The following is a 19,129-nucleotide window of genomic DNA, read 5'->3' as shown; positions in this document are numbered from 1 at the left end:
AGTCTAAAAGTATTTGGTTCTAAATATACTTAAGTATCAAAAGTAAATGTAATTGCTAAAATATACTCCAGTATCAAAAGTGAAAGTATGAATCATTTAAAATTCCTTATATTAAGGAAACCAGATGACAACCCTTTTTAAATGTGTATTTCTGGATAGCAAGGGTCACACTCCAACACTCAGATATAATTTACAGATAGCCAGGGTCACACTCCAACACTCAGATATAATTTACAGATAGCCAGGGTCACACTCCAACACTCAGATATAATTTACAAACGAAGCTTTTGTGTTTAGTGAGTCCTCCAGATCAGAGGCAGTAGGGATGACCAGGGATGTTATCTGTTTAGTGAGTCCTCCAGATCAGAGGCAGTAGGGATGACCATGGATGTTCTCTGTTTAGTGAGTCCTCCAGATCAGAGGCAGTAGAGATGACCAGGGATGTTCTCTGTTTAGTGAGTCCTCCAGATCAGAGGCAGTAGGGATGACCAGGGATGTTCTCTGTTTAGTGAGTCCTCCAGATCAGAGGCAGTAGGGATGACCAGGTATGTTCTCTTTTTAGTGAGTCTGCCAGATCAGAGGCAGTAGAGATGACCAGGGATGCTCTCTGTTTAGTGAGTCTGCCAGATCAGAGGCAGTAGGGATGACCAGGGATGTTCTCTTGATAAGGGTGTGAATTGGACCATTTTCCTGTCCTGCTAAGCATTCAAAATGTAACGAGTACTTTTGGGTGTCAATGTATCGGAGTAGCAATTAAAACTAAAAGTTGTCAAAAATATAAATAGTACAGTACAGTTACCAAAAAAACGAATTAAGTAGTACTTTAGAGTATTTTTACTTAACCCTGGTGTTGTCCTAAGGGTCAAAAATGACCCCCTAATTGAGATGCTACTGATTGAATTCAGACAAAACTACAACTTGTGCATGTGCAGCATCTCCCCTCCACGACCCCTCCACGACCCCACACACACGACTCAAGTTCACAGACAAAATAAAAACAATTTCAGACAAAATAAACATTTCTTGAAAGCATTGTTTACTAATGGGGAATGCAGTCAGAGGCTATAAAAGGTGCTGCAGATGACAGTCCACCCCCCCCAGTTCTCTCTTTACTGAAGCCATGACTGCATGTTTCAGTGCCCAACAGGTCGTAGATCTGATTTTATCAGATGTCCAGGAGGAACAAGAGAACAATGATTTAGAAGAGGGGGAGGAATCTGAAGAAGAAGATGGTGAAGAATACAACCCAGAGCATGATACATCATCTTCAGATGAAGACAAAATCCCCCAAGCTGAAAGAGAGACAGAAAACACAGGTATAGATACCCAGGGGATAATGGGGAAGATGGGCGACACCTGGAGGGGGGTGGAGACAAGCACAAGGACAGGTGAAACAGATCAGGGTGTAACAAATTAGAGTTGATTGATTTATGTTCTTCACATTTTTGTTTTGTATCTTACCTTATTGTTGTTGTTTTTACACCTTGTTGATGGGGGAAATGGTGTAACGATATTTGTCTTCCTCTGACGAGGAGTATGACAGATCGGACCAATGTGCAGCGTGGTAAGTGTTCGTCATTTTTAATGAAAAGACACTGAACACGAAAATAGAAAAATAACAAAGTGAAAGAACGAAACGAAAACACTAAACAGTTCTGTCTGGTGAAGACACAGAAAACACTAAACAGTTCTGTCTGGTGAAGACACAGAAAACACTAAACAGTTCTGTCTGGTGAAGACACAGAAAACACTAAACAGAAAAGAATCACCCACCAAACACAGGTGGGAAAAGGCTACCTAAGTATGATTCTCAATCAGGGACAACGATCGACAGCTGCCTCTGATTGAGAACCATACCAGGCCAAACACAGAAATACAACATAGAAAAAAGAACATAGACAACCCACCCCAACTCACATCCTGACCAAACTAACACAAAGACATAATAAAGGAACTAAGGTCAGAACGTGACAAATGGTTAAAAAAAAAATGGGAGAAGACAAGTATTTTGTTGTTGAATTCCTCATTGTACAGTACATAAGAATATATCACTATGTTGCCAAAAAAGTTCCTTTATTGTTTCTCTTCAATAAAATGCATTCAAATCTTCTTTCTGGACATTTCTGCTACTTTAGGCTATACAAGTACAAGCTATACAAAATATACAAGATATACAAGCTATGAGAGAATGAGAGATGGCTGATCTTGTTCTGTTGGAAGATTTGGCTGCATTTTTGCTGTGAGCATGTTTTTTTTAGAGACAGGTGCAGAATGAACGAGAGGCGCAGAATGAACGAGAGGTGCAGAATGAACGAGCGGCACAGAATGAACGAGAGGCGCAGAATGAACGAAAGGCGCAGAATGAACGAGCGGCGCAGAATGAACGAGCGGGCGCAGAATGAACGAGAGGCGCAGAATGAACGAGCGGCGCAGAATGAACGAGCGGGCGCAGAATGAACGAGCGGCGCAGAATGAACGAGAGGCGCAGAATGAACGAGCGGCACAGAATGAACGAGCGGGCGCAGAATGAACGAGAGGCGCAGAATGAACGAGCGGCACAGAATGAACGAGAGGCGCAGAATGAACGAGCGGCGCAGAATGAACGAGCGGCGCAGAATGAACGAGCGGGCGCAGAATGAACGAGAGGCGCAGAATGAACGAGCGGCGCAGAATGAACGAGCGGGCGCAGAATGAACGAGCGGCGCAGAATGAACGAGAGGCGCAGAATGAACGAGCGGCACAGAATGAACGAGAGGCGCAGAATGAACGAGAGGCGCAGAATGAACGAGAGGCGCAGAATGAACGAGCGGGCGCAGAATGAACGAGAGGCGCAGAATGAACGAGCGGCGCAGAATGAACGAGAGGCGCAGAATGAACGAGCGGCGCAGAATGAACGAGAGGCGCAGAATGAACGAGAGGCGCAGAATGAACGAGCGGCGCCACCTGTCCACCTTGCTACTACATTCATCAGTTCACATGTTGGACTCGTTTTTGGGAGGGTGTTTTTATGGCGATGTGGATACACAAGAATGGCACGTGTTTACCTTTCGAACGCATGTCTGTCACGGCTGTTTGAAAGGAGAGGACCAAGGTGCAGCGTGGTGAGCGTATATTTTATTTTACTATAAAAAATGACGCTAACAAACACTACAAAAACAAACCGTGAAGCTAAAGGCTATGTGCCCTAAACAACAGTCAACTTCCCACAAAGACAGGAGGGAAAAAGGGCTACCTAAGTATGGTTCTCAACGGTAGACAGCTGTCCCTGATTGAGAACCCTACCTGACCAAAACATAGAAATACAAATAATAGAACATAAAATACCCACCCCAAATCACACCCTGACCAAACCAAATAGAGACATGAAAAGGATCTCTAAGGTCAGGTCGTGACAATGTCTTATTAAATGCTTGCAAAAAAATCCTATAAGGTTATATTTTTGGGAAAATAATATCTGATGAGCCAATCTGTACTTTCTGCATAAAAAAATACCCACCTTTCTAAAACAACATACGCCCTTCTCTTCAAAAGGCAGTGCGTCAAATCTTTAAACAGAGCAATAGCATCTATCTATCTCTCATTCCATTTCCCATGATCTCAGTCTTTTATTTACACAATGGTTTCACTTTCACACTCACTCTCATTTATCAAATGACTGTACTTTACATGGACGGTTATTGTAACAAAGGCTCTGGTGTGGTCAACTTATATGATATAGCCTGTCGAGATATGTGGCATTAATTCACAATGGAAATACAACAAAAAAAAATAAAAATAAGAACGATTAAATCATTACTCTCACAATTTCACACATTTTCAACATATCCTTATTCACAGTGCTACACTTGACAAACAGTTCCCTTATTCAACCACTTGGCACTGTGCGTAAGCATGGTCATGGCTGTGCGTTAAATATGCTCATGCGTAAACGTTCATATTGATAAATCTCACACTGGTGGAAATGATCCCACGTATGCAGATTTGTGCCTACAAATGATTGAGAAATGAGGCTCCAGGTGTGTATTCACTAGGAACCAAACGGAATCAAACAGAACCAAATGGAATCAAACGGAACCAAACGGAATCAAACGGAACCAAATGGAATCAAACGGAATCAAACGGAACCAAATGGAATCAAATGGAACCAAATGGAATCAAACGGAAGCAAACGGAAGCAAACGGAATCAAACGGAACCAAACGGAATCAAACAGAACCAAAAGGAAGAAAGGGGGAAGGACTAACCTGAACTTGTACAATAGCAAACACACATATTCACTCCATTGCAAAACGGTTTGCTACAGTGTGTACTAATGAATACACCCCAGGTGTAGCCAACCTGTGTGTACTCCCGGTTGTGATATGATGGCTTCTTATTATTATTTATAAAAATAGTAGATTTTCCCCCAGTGGTAACTTATTTTCTAGACTCATGGTTTATGTATATGTGTGTGTGTGTGTGTGTGTGTGTGTGTGTGTGTGTGTGTGTGTGTGTGTGTGTGTGTGTGTGTAGGGCTAAGATTCAATCATATCAAGCGTAAAGCTGTGATAACTGACACCCACATAGCTGGTGTTTTTGGCGGTGTTGGAGGTCTAACTGAGTTAGGTGTGGCTGCTCATGTGGTCATTGTCACGAAGCCAAGCGTTACAAGTTCACAATTAAAAAGTTTAGGTTATATAGAAATGACACTCATATTGAAAAATATTAAAGGAAAAATGTAAGATTTGTATCAGCCTAATCGGGGTGTAGATTACATTTCACATTCCAGTGTTCGAATTTGTAGAAAAGGCTGGGGTTTCTCTTAACCCATAAGAGTCTCATCACTTCAGACCCTTCAATCTCGTGAGGCCTGTGCGTGTCCTAGAGGGAAACGTGTTCAGGAGAGTCTCATCTTCAGACCCTTCAGTCTCGTGAGGCCTGTGAGTGTCCCAGAGGGAAACAACTGATGTGTTCAGGAGAGTCTCATCACTTCAGACCCTTCAGTCTCGTGAGGCCTGTGAGTGTCCTCGAGGGAAACGTGTTCAGGAGAGTCTCATCTTCAGACCCTTCAGTCTCGTGAGGCCTGTGAGTGTCCTCGAGGGAAACGTGTTCAGGAGAGTCTCATCTTCAGACCCTTCAGTCTCGTGAGGCCTGTGCGTGTCCTAGAGGGAAACGTGTTCAGGAGAGTCTCATCTTCAGACCCTTCAGTCTCGTGAGGCCTGTGAGTGTCCTCGAGGGAAACAACTGATGTGTTCAGGAGAGTCTCATCACTTCATAGAGGGGGTCATAATAGTTTGTAGGCCATCACCGTGCGGACGCTACAGACGACTTAGTGTTGAAGAGTGATGTTAGGGACGTCTCCTGGTCTGATACACACCACTCTGTCACCTTTCACCACAGATGGAACGTCTCATGGTCTGATACACACCGCTCGGTCACCTTTCACCACAGATGGGATGTCTCATGGTCTGATACACACCGCTCTAGCTCGGTCACCTTTCACCACAGATGTCTCATGGTCTGATACACACCGCTCGGTCACCTTTCACCACAGATGGGATGTCTCATGGTCTGATACACACCGCTCTAGCTCGGTCACCTTTCACCACAGATGGGACGTCTCATGGTCTGATACACACCGCTCTAGCTCGGTCACCTTTCACCACAGATGGGACGTCTCTTGGTCTGATACACACCGCTCTAGCTCGGTCACCTTTCACCACAGATGGGACGTCTCATGGTCTGATACACACCGCTATAGCTCGGTCACCTTTCACCACAGATGCGGACGTCTCATGGTCTGATACATACCGCTCTAGCTCGGTCACCTTTTCACCACAGATGGGACGTCTCATGGTCTGATACACACCGCTCTAGCTCGGTCACCTTTTCACCACAGATGGGACGTCTCATGGTCTGATACACACCGCTCTAGCTCGGTCACCTTTCACCACAGATGCGGAAGTGCGACATCGGCAGATTGGATTGAGACGAATCCAATGCAAATAAACGAACAAACAGGTATTCCTAGCTTTAAAACAGAATGGTTTTCTATGGGGATTTTTGATTTTTGCGGACATCATCCTTAGGGGTCTAATGGGACTCCGTGCAACCAATATCTGCTTTAGGCATAATGCCGGGAGCTGCTTGTGGATTTGACAGCTCTAATGTATTTCCACATCCACTAAAACAACCACTACGTGGGTGTCGGCTAGAGCGCATCTGATAGAATCTAGCCCCTAGAGCTTTAGAGGGGAGTTAAGATTAAAGAACAACAGAGAGAGAGAGAGGGAGTATGAGTGGGAGTGGGAGTGGGAGTGGGAGAGAGTGAGGAAGAAAGAGATAAAGTTGGAGAGTGTGGGAGTGTGTTTTGAGAGAGTGGGACTATTTCGAGATAGAGTTGGAGTGTTTTGAGAGAGCGATTGGGAGTGTTTTGAGAGAGAGAGAGAGAGAGAGAGGGAGTGTTTTGAGAGTGTGAGTGTTTTGAGAGAGAGAGAGGGAGTGTTTTGAGAGAGAGAGAAGGAGTGTTTTGAGAGAGAGAGTGGGAGTGTTTTGACAGAGAGAGTGGGAGTGTTTTGAGAGAGTGGAGGGAGTGTTTCGAGAGAGAGAGAGTGGAGGGAGTGTTTCGAGAGAGAGAGAGGGAGTGTTTTGAGAGAGAGTGGGAGTGTTTCGAGAGAGTGGAGGGAGTGTGTCAGTGTTTAAACATGTGCACTGAGTGAAGACTTGTCCTTTGTTGGGGATAGTTAAGATAGACTCACACTCTCTCCTGCTGAGAAGGATGCCAGTATGCTCTGCTTGAAAGGTAAGAATCATCTTTGATGATTTGACAGACACAAACGGAGAGAGAGAGAGAGGGGGGGGGGGGGGGGGGGGGCATAGGGAGAAAGAGAAAGAGATGCTGCCAGCTAAACTCTGCTGTTTCCCCTTCCTCTCTTTTCTCCTCATCTTTCTTTAATCTCCTCTCTGTCCTTTCATTTGTGAGGAATAAGGTGTAGCAGCCCGGAAAGAGAGTGACAGAGAAGAAGTGAAACGGAGAAAGAGAGAAAGGGTGTTAGAGTTGTGTGTGTTGTATAGTAGCAGGCATTAGCATTAGCATTACGATCGCTCCTCTTCCAAAACAAACTTTCAGCTGTCAGTCACTACAGTATCGAGACGGTCGACATCATTGAGTTTGTAGGGTTGCAAAATTACGTAAACTTTTCCCAAAATTCCCTGTTTTTTTCCCCCAGAAATCAAGGATTTCTTGCTTATTCCCTCCTGATTCTGGGAGTATTCTAACTGGAATTTCGGGAAATACAGGGAATTTTGAGGACATTAGCCAACCCTTATGATGTTAATGTAAAAGAGGTGTAACAGGGCTGAATGTGACGCCTCAAGCCTGCCTGCATTCCCAGTAGATCTCCAGAGGTCTAGAGCAAGGGGTTCTTCAACTTTTTCAGCCTGGGACCCAAATTAGAAATTCTGTGTTTTCCTGGGACCCAAGCTCATGAAAGCATGCAACTGTACGTAAATATCGGTGCATTTCATTGCCCTTATGCCAGCCTAAAACGAATGCAATAAAGACAAATAACAATTAAATTAAATATATATAGCTATTCATGTTTATTTCCCCCCCATTATAAACACTGTCTAGGTTGGAACCGTTGCTGTTAAAATATAATAAATCATTTTCATTCTGAACTGGAATAAACTGATTGATCACATCACACAGATGTAGAACAGAAAACGAACACAAAGCCCTAATGAGAGGCATGTGGCTAGTTGAAGCTTCAATAAGCGTGTCTATTCTGGGCTCAGTTTTTGACAGTGCAACCCTGTACTTGTGTGTTTTTTTTTTAAAGTATGCCAGAATTGAGAACCCTGGCTCATAGATATGTGGTGCCAAACTGGATCAGAACATCTGAGCAACCCAGAACTGTGTGTGTGTGTGTGTTTACCTCAAAAAAAAGCATCTTGCTTCAATCAGTTTATTCCAGTTCAGAATTACATTTTTTAATTGTATTTTTTAACAGCAATAGTTCTAACCTATATACTTGTATTCTCCAATAATTTTGACAGTATGAAACAGTAGGTCTGATCATGTTTTATCTTCATATGTACTGCTACTTAGGGTTGCATCAGTAGTTAGCTAGCTTGCTTTGGCTAACTTTAGCTAGCTAGCTATTAGCTGTGTACAAGGGGGCATTGTTTGACAGAGAAACACATCTACTACTATGAGAGATAGTTATCCCTTATTTCTGCTGATATTATTTCTGCTGATACCTGTTATAAAATGACAACCATGCCTTGCTAGCTGACTAACTTTTAAACTGTCAAAAGCACTGTTTCCTGAAATACTGTTTCCTGAAGCATTACGGTCCAGCCGAGCAGTTGCTGTACCAGGCAGTGATGCAACCAGTCAGTATGCTCTTGATGTTGTAGCTGCGGTTATTAATTCTAGCATTATGTTGCCTTTATTAGTTCTAGCGCGTTATGTTGACGTTATCAGTTCTAGTACGTTCTGTTGCCTATTAGTTCTAGTGCGTTCTGTTGCCTATTAGTTCTAGTGCGTTCTGTTGCCTATTAGTTCTAGTGCGTTCTGTTGACGTTATCAGTTCTAGTACGTTCTGTTGCCTATTAGTTCTAGTGCGTTATGTTGACGTTATCAGTTCTAGTACGTTCTGTTGCCTATTAGTTCTAGTGCGTTCTGTTGCCTATTAGTTCTAGTGCGTTCTGTTGCCTATTAGTTCTAGTGCGTTCTGTTGCCTATTAGTTCTAGTGCGTTATGTTGACGTTATCAGTTCTAGTATGTTCTGTTGCCTATTAGTTCTAGTGCGTTCTGTTGCCTATTAGTTCTAGTGCGTTCTGTTGCCTATTAGTTCTAGCCTGTTATGTTGCCTATTAGTTCTAGTGCGTTCTGTTGCCTATTAGTTCTAGTGCGTTCTGTTGCCTATTAGTTCTAGTGCGTTCTGTTGCCTATTAGTTCTAGTCTGTTATGTTGCCTGTTAGTTCTAGCCTGTTATGTTGCCTATTAGTTCTAGTCTGTTATGTTGCCTGTTAGTTCTAGCCTGTTATGTTGCCTATTAGTTCTAGCCTGTTATGTTGCCTATTAGTTCTAGTGCGTTCTGTTGCCTATTAGTTCTAGTGCGTTCTGTTGCCTATTAGTTCTAGTGCGTTCTGTTGCCTATTAGTTCTAGTCTGTTATGTTGCCTGTTAGTTCTAGCCTGTTATGTTGCCTATTAGTTCTAGTCTGTTATGTTGCCTGTTAGTTCTAGCCTGTTATGTTGCCTATTAGTTCTAGTCTGTTATGTTGCCTGTTAGTTCTAGCCTGTTATGTTGCCTATTAGTTCTAGTGCGTTCTGTTGCCTATTAGTTCTAGTGCGTTCTGTTGCCTATTAGTTCTAGTCTGTTATGTTGCCTATTAGTTTTAGCCTGTTATGTTGCCTATTAGTTCTAGTGCGTTCTGTTGCCTATTAGTTCTAGAGTGTTAATGTTATAAGGAAAAAGTGTGTCTCCATAACGACCAATATAAATAGCCTACAAATGGCAAACTACTCCTTGACACAGCTGCCTCTGCTACTCTCTCAACCCATACACCCCCTCCCCACCCTTCATTAATTATCTCACTCACAACCTGCTCACTGCCTGATAGTCAGCAGCAGCAGGTTATAGTAAAATATATATGATTATTTTTGAAAAGAGAAATACAGTGGTCGGGAACGGTGCAATTTAAAAGTAGCCCCAAAACCCGCCAATACATTTTCACACAGGACATCATTTTCAATGTTGACCACTTTTGTGTGAAAAAATTGCAAACATGGCAACCCTGGTCATGCTGTGGATGTTTGGTCAGCACATGTCGTCACATTGTGGGCGCTTGTCGTTATTTCTCAGAGTTTGTATGAAACGAAGAGAGAAACTCATTGCTGTATTTGCGTTATGAAAGGCTCGTAGAGCTCTGCACAGCTATCCAACCAACCACACACACACACACACACACACTATCCAACCACACACACACACTATCCAACCACACACACACACACTATCCAACCACACACACACACACACTATCCAACCACACACACACACACTATCCAACCACACACACACACACACACACACACACACACACACACACACACACACACACACACACACTACCCAACCACACACACACACACTATCCAACCACACACACACTATCCAACCACACACACACACACACACACACACACACACACACACACACACACACACACTATCCAACCACACACACACACACACGATCCAACCACACACACACACTATCCAACCAGTTAGGAGATGAACCAGGTGTTTGACTGTAAGGTCACTGCTCCTGTTTTGACTTCTTCACAACAACTCTGTGTACCTTCTTATTTACATAAGTATTCAGAACCTTTGCTATGACACTAGAAATTGAGCTCAGGTGCATCCTGTTTCCATTGATCATCCTTGAGATGTTTCTACAACTTGATTGGAGTCCACCTGTGGTATATTCAATTGATTGGACATGATATGGAAAGGCACACACCTGTCTATATAAGGTCCCACAGTTGACAGTGCATGTCAGAGAAAAAAACAAGCCATGAGGTCGAAGTAATTGTCCGTAGACCTGTGAGAGGGGATAGTGTCGGGTCACAGATCTGGGGAAGGGTACCAACACATTTCTGTAGCATTGAAGGTCCCCAAGAACACAGTGGCCTCCATCATTCTTAAATGAAAGAAGTTAGGAACCACCAAGAGTCTTGCTAGAGCTGGCTGCCCGGCCAAACTGAGCCATCGGTGGAGAAGGGCCTTGATCAGGGAGGCGACTAAGAACCCGATGGTCACTCAAATAGAGCTCCAGAGTTCCTCTGTGGAGAAGGGAGAACCTTCCAGAAGCACAACCATCTCTGCAGCACTCCACCAATCAGGCCTTTATGGTAAAGTGGCCAGATGGAAGCCCCTCAATAAGAGGCACATGACAGCCCACTTGGAGTTTGCCACCTAAAGGACTCTCAGACCATGAGAAACAAGATTATCTGGTCTGATGAAACTCTTGATTGAACTCTTTGGCCTGAATGCCAAGTGTCACGTCTGGAGGAAACCAGGCACCGCTCATCACTTGGCCAATACCATCCCTACGGTGAAGCATGGTGGTGGCAGCATCATGCTGTTGGGATGTTTTTCAGCACCAGGGACTGGGAGACTAGCCAGGATCGAGGGAAAGATGAACGGATCCTTAATTAAAAACGTGTGTGTGTGTGTGTGTGTGTGTGTGTGAGAATCAACTTGTTTCTCCAAGTACATTTACAGAATGTTACTTGGTGATATGGTACTACTAGTGATAGACAACATTTAGAGACAGAATACAGACAGGAGTGTGTATGTGTGTGTGTGTGTGTGTGTGTGTGTGTGTGTGTGTGTGTGTGTGTGTGTGTGTGTGTGTAGTAATGACTAAGGCCAGGCGTAACGTGATGTTGATTCTCTCTTAGTGACCAATCATCAGTCAGGTGACTGATTGTAGAGGACCAACGGTCAGTGATTTAATCAGCCTGACCACCACATTCCATGTTTATTTCCAGGCTGGTGTGTGTGTGTGTGTGTCAGTAATGATAGTGGGAAATTCCTTACATACTGTATATGTATGGTAGTCTGTGCTGCTCCCCTGCATATTTATGTTGCTTCTTTTTTAAATGTCACCTTTATTTAACCAGACAAGTCAGTCAATTAAGAACAAATTCTTATTTACAATGACGACCTATGGGACTCCCAATCACGGCCGGTTGTGATACAGCCTGGATTCTAACCAGGGTGTCTGTTGTGACACCTTTTAGGACTGAGATGCAGTGCCTTAGACAGCTGCGTTCCAGACGTACAGGGAATGTCAGGGATGTCTTCCCTGTGGGCGTGCATTAAGGGCTTTGTGTGTGTTGGTCCATTGAAAAACTGGCATTCCACACACATTCGAGTGTGTGTGTGTGTGTGTTCGTGCGTGCGTGCGTGCGTTTGGTGTGTGTGGTAGTTTTAACCCAGTGTAAGAATCCAAGGCATCCATACCCCAGGCAAAAACGTTTGTGAAAATGTATGTCTACTGTCAGTAGTTCCAACACTGTCATGGTGTAGTGTCAGTATCAGAAGCGGCCAGCAGATGGAGCTGCTGCTGTCTCTGGCCTTATAATGTAACATTTAAAGGGGGAATTTTAAACCTGGGATTCTGGGCTTGTTTTCATCATGTCTGAGGTATTTCTAGGACACTGAGTTGTATTTGACACATAATTGCCCAGGAGAAAGGCAGGTCAGGGCTTCGCTGGTTGTTGCCCCCTATGAAGGCTTCCTGATGTAAGTGGGGTGTCAGGTAGCCTAGTGGTTAGAACGTAGAGGTGGCAGGTAGCCTAGTGGTTAGAACGTAGAGGTGGCAGGTAGCCTAGTGGTTAGAACGTAGAGGTGGCAGGTAGCCTAGTGGTTAGAACGTAGAGGTGGCAGGTAGCCTAGTGGTTAGAACGTAGAGGTGGCAGGTAGCCTAGTGGTTAGAACGTAGAGGTGGCAGGTAGCCTAGTGGTTAGAACGTAGAGGTGGCAGGTAGCCTAGTGGTTAGAACGTTGGGCCAGGAACCGAAAAGTTGCTAGATTGAATCCCCAAGCTGACAAGGTAAAAATCTGTCATTCTGCCCCTGAACAAGGAAGTTAACCCACTGTTCCCCCGGTAGGCCGTCATTGTAAATAAGAATTTGTTCTTAAACTGACTTGCCTAGTTAAATAAATGCTGGTGTATTGATGGGGCAGATCTAAAAATAAATGTAATCCTGCTTTGTGGCATTTTGCAAAGGCTCTGTTATACTGATCGCACCACATATTGTTGTGGGTTTAGGCTGTCTGTCTCTGTTCGATTAGAGTCATTGGATGCATTTCAGCGATTCCTATCGACGGATTCATTGCTAAATATTCAAGCAGACACATTTGTTTCCTGTCTCTGGAAGACTACAACTTGTGTTGGGCGGTGGTTCGAGCTCTGGCGCCCGTCCTTCCCCCAAGGCCAGAGTTTTTTATTTTTTAAAGGAGGAGGACAATAACAACAATCCGTTTGGGTTAAACTGAAAGAACTGACCAGACGCAATGGCTTTAAGTGATTCCTCTCATCCACACAAATGTTACGATGAAGCATATATTAGCTACATGATGACATTCAACCATACAACCAACCAAAACAAAGAGTTGGATTAAGCTAACATTAGAAGCTCAGCTACAGCCGGTGATGGCACCAAGAGGACAGAGGATGAAACGGTGCCTAGCTACATTTTCCTGCAAGCCACTGAAACCCATATTGTGTATTTCTGTCTAATATAATACTGTTACAGTGAAGGGAAATCAAATGTAATTTTTTTTTGCTATCTCAACTTAACTAGAAAGAGAAGAGGTTTTAGCATCGAGATACAAAAGATCTCAGATTGGAAAACCTCTTCTATTTTTGTTCTAGATATGGCTAGCGGTTAAAACTTAAGAGCTGAAAATCAGGAGGCTGTATTTATATTCTATACCATTAAGCAAACTAAACCAAATTGTAAATGTGTACTGTTTTGCTTACTTGTATGATGGCATGTTTAAAATATGTTTCACTCCAACCCTGTTCCTGGAGAGATACCCTCCTGTAGGTTTACACCAGTACTCTCCAACCCTGTTCCTGGAGAGATACCCTCCTGTAGGTTTACACCAGGGCTCTCCAACCCTGTTCCTGGAGTGCTAATAGGTTTTAATCACATCAGATAATTTTCAGAACTGATCTGATGTGTCAAAAGACCAATTCGCTTTAAAAAAGATCCGAATTTAGCTGCCTGTGTAAACACAGCCTTAGTCCTTTGTCCTGCAATGGTGTTCTGCACGGTGGACTTCTCCAGGAAGATCAATGGAAACAAGATGCACCTGAGCTCAATTTCGGTTCTTATAGCTAAAGGTCTGAATAATGTAGATAAGGTATTTCAGTTTTTTTATTTTTAATATATTTGCAAAAATGCTTTGTCATTATGGGGTATTGTGTGTAGATTGATGAGGATTAAACGTGTTTTAAATCCTCTTTTAAAATAAGGCTGTAATGTGACGAAATGTGGTAAAAAGTCAATGGGTCTGATTAGTTTCAGACGAAACTGAATGTACAGATATTACCGAATATTATTTTTCTGTTTGGGATTGAGGAGAAATGACACCTCAATCGCTCTCATACACAACAATACATTTACTGTCTACAATACAATACAATACATTTGCTGTCCCGTATAGCTCAACTGGTAGAGCATGGCTCTTGCAATGCCAGTGTCCTGGGTTTGATTCACCATGGTGGGTGGACCAGTATGAATGTGTGTACTTACTACTGTAAATTGCTCTGGATAAGAGCATATAATGTAAAATGTAAACAAAACCCTTATCTCAAAGTACTGTCTGTAAACCTCCCCCAGCCAATTGACTTTGACAGATCGTGTCTTTTTTGGTATTGTGTTTTGAGAGAAGAATGAGGTGGTTTGTATCATTACTGTTGTAGTCTTGATTTTATGACTTTCACTGTCCCTTGCTGGTTTCTGGCCCACAATCTTGTTGTGCTCCATAACTGCAAGGTGTGCCTGTTCCCTCATGGTTGTGTACCCAAAATGCCCCCAGCGTTGGGTTATTTATCAGCAGGGCACTGTGGAATGAGTCCAAAGTGAAATTTTACAAAGAGAATAGGAGTAGACTGAATTGATGACATGGTCTGGAAGGTACTGTGTTGTACTCAGACTATCTCTAACCTCCTGTAAATCCCATTACACAAACCATACAAACACTACCCAATTCATGTTTATGCCCACGCTTACTGTAAATAGAGCTATCTCAGCTGTCAGCTTGTAAATATTTTTTTTGCCAATTTACCTTCACCTTGTGTAGAGCTAGCGGTTGGAAGTGCATGATGGTGGAATCAGATTCTGTACCACCTACAACAAAATACACAACAATACACATCTCAACCACCACTAGCGTCACTAAATTGGCGTCAAGATTGCTAGCCAGCTGAGACTGGCTGAGAACTAACTTAGTTAGTTGATGTGTCAACATTTAGGACCATGGTCAACATTGGCTGACAAAACCAAAAACTTTCAACATGCACACGTTAACACAAAAATAATAAGGGAGATTAAAAGATAATGCCCAAATGTTGTATCATGGGACTGGCTGAGAAAATAGCTGATTTATACACATTTATAATGGCTACCAACACACGGAGAGTGAGTTAGCTATATCGTAGGAGTGTGAAAGATAAGACAATTTCACAATTGTTTTTAATTAGCACAGCCAGGCACAGAACACCACACACACGTTGAAAAAACAAACATTAAAAACAAAATAAAACGTTCTGAGATTACTGTTTGTTGGTCATTTGAAGTGAACATTATTCAAGTGTTTTATTTACCGCCATTAGCCGTTTCATGCTAGGTAGCCACTGCTTCTTCTTGAGGTTGATAAAACCCCGGAGATGAGGGGCACCGTTCTCGTCTTTTTCTTTACCAATCACCGCGGAAACCCGGGTCTAAACTCCGGATAGTCGGTTCAAGAGAAGTTCGCTTTCAGGATCGCAACCGTTTTTCCCCCTGGTAACCATGTTGCCAGGGACGCAGAGTCATTAGTTACCGGGACGGAGCCACCGATGCTCATGGGTGATCTGACGAATCCGATCTGGGTAACCTATATTAAACCGGTGAAAAATTCTACCTAGCGGACTGTATCAGCGTTCAGCTATGAATGCCAAATGTTCTGGTTCACTATGAGCAGACGAATAAACAGGAAGTCGAAACATCCCGACTCTACTAATAAAATGAAAAGTGATAGTTGTAGCTTGTGGTTTGGATAATGTTGATGTTTATGATAAAAAACTGAATGTTGTTCATATAGTAACGACTATATGCCGTTGCAGAGCCAGGGTGAAATTCCCCTTTAAAGTGTGAGTAGCTCTTACTCTCACACGCCGTTAATGACCTTTTATAGGAAAAGCGTGTGTGGTCTATGAGACATCAGTAATTACCTGTACCATGTTGACCATATGTGAGGCCGGCCTTCTTCAGGATAATCCTAGTTAAGAGATTATTGAGAGAGAAGGAGTGGGTAGATGGAGAGAGAGAGAGAGAGAGAGAAAGAGAGAGGTGACGCGAGAGAGACAAGGAAGGACCGAACCATACAGTCTCAGAGATCGGTTTCTGTAAGAGTCCACTACGTGAGATAGATCTGTACTCTCTCTCTACCAGTGTTTCTCTATGGTCATTCCACCGTGGATGGTCACTAACATACAGCTCATTGAGAATCTACTGTTGTAGGGAAGACTCGGAGAGTCCAGCCTCTTCAGACCAGACTTGATGGGAACTGTTTGGAAAGAGTGGATGACGGATTACGTGGACTGTTAGAACAATTAATCACACAGGTGAGACAGGGAGAGACTCTGAGAAGATGATAGCATACGTGGACTGTCTGTCCACCGAGCCGGTGGTAGGAGGAGGCGTGGGGGCTCAATGCTGGAAAGGGGGCTTCAGCGAGGATGAGGACGAGCTGCTTCCGGCCTGCTCGAAAGATGTTCAAAAGATGCTCTACCTGCAGCCCAAGAGCGAGGGCAGTCTGAGACGTCGGCTGCTCACCTCCAAGATCCACCAGCAACGAGACGGACCGTGGGCGTCCAGACCACTCGCCCGGAGACAACCGGACAACAAGGGCCTCCAGGGGCCACTACACAGACAGGACTTCCCATACCCTGGCCCCAGCCCCCCCGGCCTGGTGCGTCACCATCGAGCAGGCTACTCCTCCAGGGGCTCCCAGCAGCACACGCACGGCCACTGCCTGACCCAGCTACGGAAGACCAGCTATTTTCCCCCCACACCCGACCATCATCCTGGGTACAGCTTCCCCCCATCACCTCTTTCTCCTCCAGGAGCAGCCAGCTACAGTCACACTGGACCTTCAGGATACCCAAACCCTGGACCCCCAGGATATCCAAACTCTGGACTCCTAGGCTACCCTAATCGTGGATCTGCTGGGTACCCCAACTCTAACCCAGGACACTGTAAACCAGCCTACAACACCACCCCCAGCAGCAGCCTTAACCCAGGACACTGTAACCCAGCCTACAACACCAACCCCAGCAGCAGCCTTAACCCAGGACACTGTAAACCAGCCTACAACACCAACCACAGCAGCAGCCCTAACCCAGGACACTGTTTCCCAGCCTACAAAACCAACCCCAGCAGCAACCCTAACCCAGGACACTGTAACCCAGCCTACAAAACCAACCCCAGCAGCAACCCTAACCCAGGACACTGTAACCCAGCCTACAAAACCAACCCCAGCAGCAACCCTAACCCAGGACACTGTAACCCAGCCTACAAAACCAACCCCAGCAGCAGCCCTAACCCAGGACACTGTTTCCCAGCCTACAAAACCAACCCCAGCAGCAACCCTAACCCAGGACACTGTAACCCAGCCTACAAAACCAACCCCAGCAGCAACCCTAACCCAGGACACTGTAACCCAGCCTACAAAACCAACCCCAGCAGCAACCCTAACCCAGGACACTGTAACCCAGCCTACAACACCAACCACAGCAGCAGCCCTGACCTAAGATGCCAAAACACTGCCCAAGGACACAGCAACACTTACCTCAACTCTGGATATCCTTCCCCAAGACTGGGATACGGCCCTACCTCCCTCCCAGGACCAGGCTACAGCTCTGGGTTTGCTCCCCAGTCCCAGCCCAGCCTCCCCACTCCACCACCCAAGCGGAGAAAGAGGTTCTATAACCTGCTCCGACGGCGCAGCTACAACACCAGCCAGATCCCCTTCTCACACACCCCCCTCTTACACACACCCAAATGTCAAGACTGGAGAGGTAGGCAGCAGTATTCACTTTTCTCTCTTGTTTTAGATTCTGTTGTTGTTTTGTTTGTTTTGTTTTTTAACACTGTAACGGATGAACTGAACTTCAGGAATATTTTGTGAAACTCACCCTTTCCCTGTAAAATGAAAATCTGGTTCCGCAGGTGTTACCTGAACAACAACAAAATTGGTTTGCCCAAACTTAGCTCCAACTTGAGAAAACATAGGCAAGAATTCAGTCAACTTAAAATTATGTGTTTGCTCAAATTGTCTCATTTTCAGTCAAGTAGAAATGATTTTTGTGGGCATCTTACCTATAAAAAAAAGTCTGTGGAACTATTTACACAAACAGTGCTTTTAAAATATATATATAAAAAAAACACTGTTTTCAACTTACATGGCAATGCGTGATAACATTGAGCATGTTGATTTATACAGTAGTTTATATTCAACTTGTCCTCAACTGGGATATGAACTCACAACGTCTCGGCTCACAGCATACCAATCGTCCTGCTACCATGCCGGTGTCAATGACTAAGATCCCTTGTGTTACTTTGCACAGTAAATCTCAGTTCTGTTATTAAAAGCACACTCAAGAAAAACTGTTTTATTTTTCATTGTAACATCAAAACAGAGTAGTATGCTTATACGGAAAAAACGAAATAAGCAAATGAAATCAACGATGAGAGAATTGTCAGATTAATTGATAATTGACACAGACACGTAGCAGGAAGAAGTGAATGCTGTGAACCAATGGGTTGTGAGTTCAAATCTCAGGTGAAAATAATATTTTATAATATTTTTCTTGAATATAATATTTTAATAATTACAGAAAGTAGTCAAATATGTAAATAGAAAACATTGTATTTTAAAAGTGCTTTATGTAAATAGCTCCAGAGCCTTTTTAAATTCTAATGATAATTTCTAGTTGAATCAAGTTGAGCAAACACATCATTTTAAATTGAGTGAATTTTTTGCCTACGTTTTCTCAAGTGTAAGCTAAGTTCGGGCCAACTATTTTTAGTTCAGGTAACACTTAAAAGTTGAGTAAACCCCAAAAAGAGGCTGGGGAACCAGTTTCTTAATAATGATTCGTTGAAACAAAACAACTAGATTTTTTTTTACAGTGTACCTGGTAAGCATTCTTGGAATGGGAGAGTCCAGATTAGCTTTGACCCAGCTCTACCCTGGTTGGCCCTCCCTCTCTCTCTCTCTTGTCTCTCTCTCTCGCTCTCACTCAATTCAATTCAAGGGGCTTTATTGTCATGGGAAACATATGTTAACATTGAC

General features: G+C 43.8%; 1 protein-coding gene across 2 annotated transcripts in view; it reads right to left on the bottom strand.

The window, feature by feature from the left end:
- The window catches only part of snx9a (sorting nexin 9a), a 52,552-nt gene extending 37,028 nt beyond the window's left edge, over positions 1–15,524 (bottom strand). The window contains exons 1-2 of one of the 2 annotated variants that reach the window (XM_036962284.1): positions 15,396–15,524; positions 14,858–14,919 (exon numbers count right to left, since the gene is read on the bottom strand). In XM_036962284.1, the coding sequence (XP_036818179.1) occupies positions 14,858–14,893 (36 nt within the window). In that variant the 5' untranslated portion in view covers positions 14,894–14,919; positions 15,396–15,524. The remainder of the gene's footprint in view (positions 1–14,857; positions 14,920–15,395) is intronic. The other variant, XM_036962282.1, reaches the window with a different exon arrangement.
- Between the last annotated feature and the right edge of the window lie 3,605 nt (positions 15,525–19,129).

Source organism: Oncorhynchus mykiss, chromosome 25, assembly GCF_013265735.2.
Source record: "Oncorhynchus mykiss isolate Arlee chromosome 25, USDA_OmykA_1.1, whole genome shotgun sequence".
Classification (NCBI taxonomy): Eukaryota; Metazoa; Chordata; class Actinopteri; order Salmoniformes; family Salmonidae; genus Oncorhynchus; species Oncorhynchus mykiss.
The sequence above is the reverse complement of the archived record's forward strand: the minus strand, read 5'-3'. Positions and strand labels throughout refer to the sequence as shown.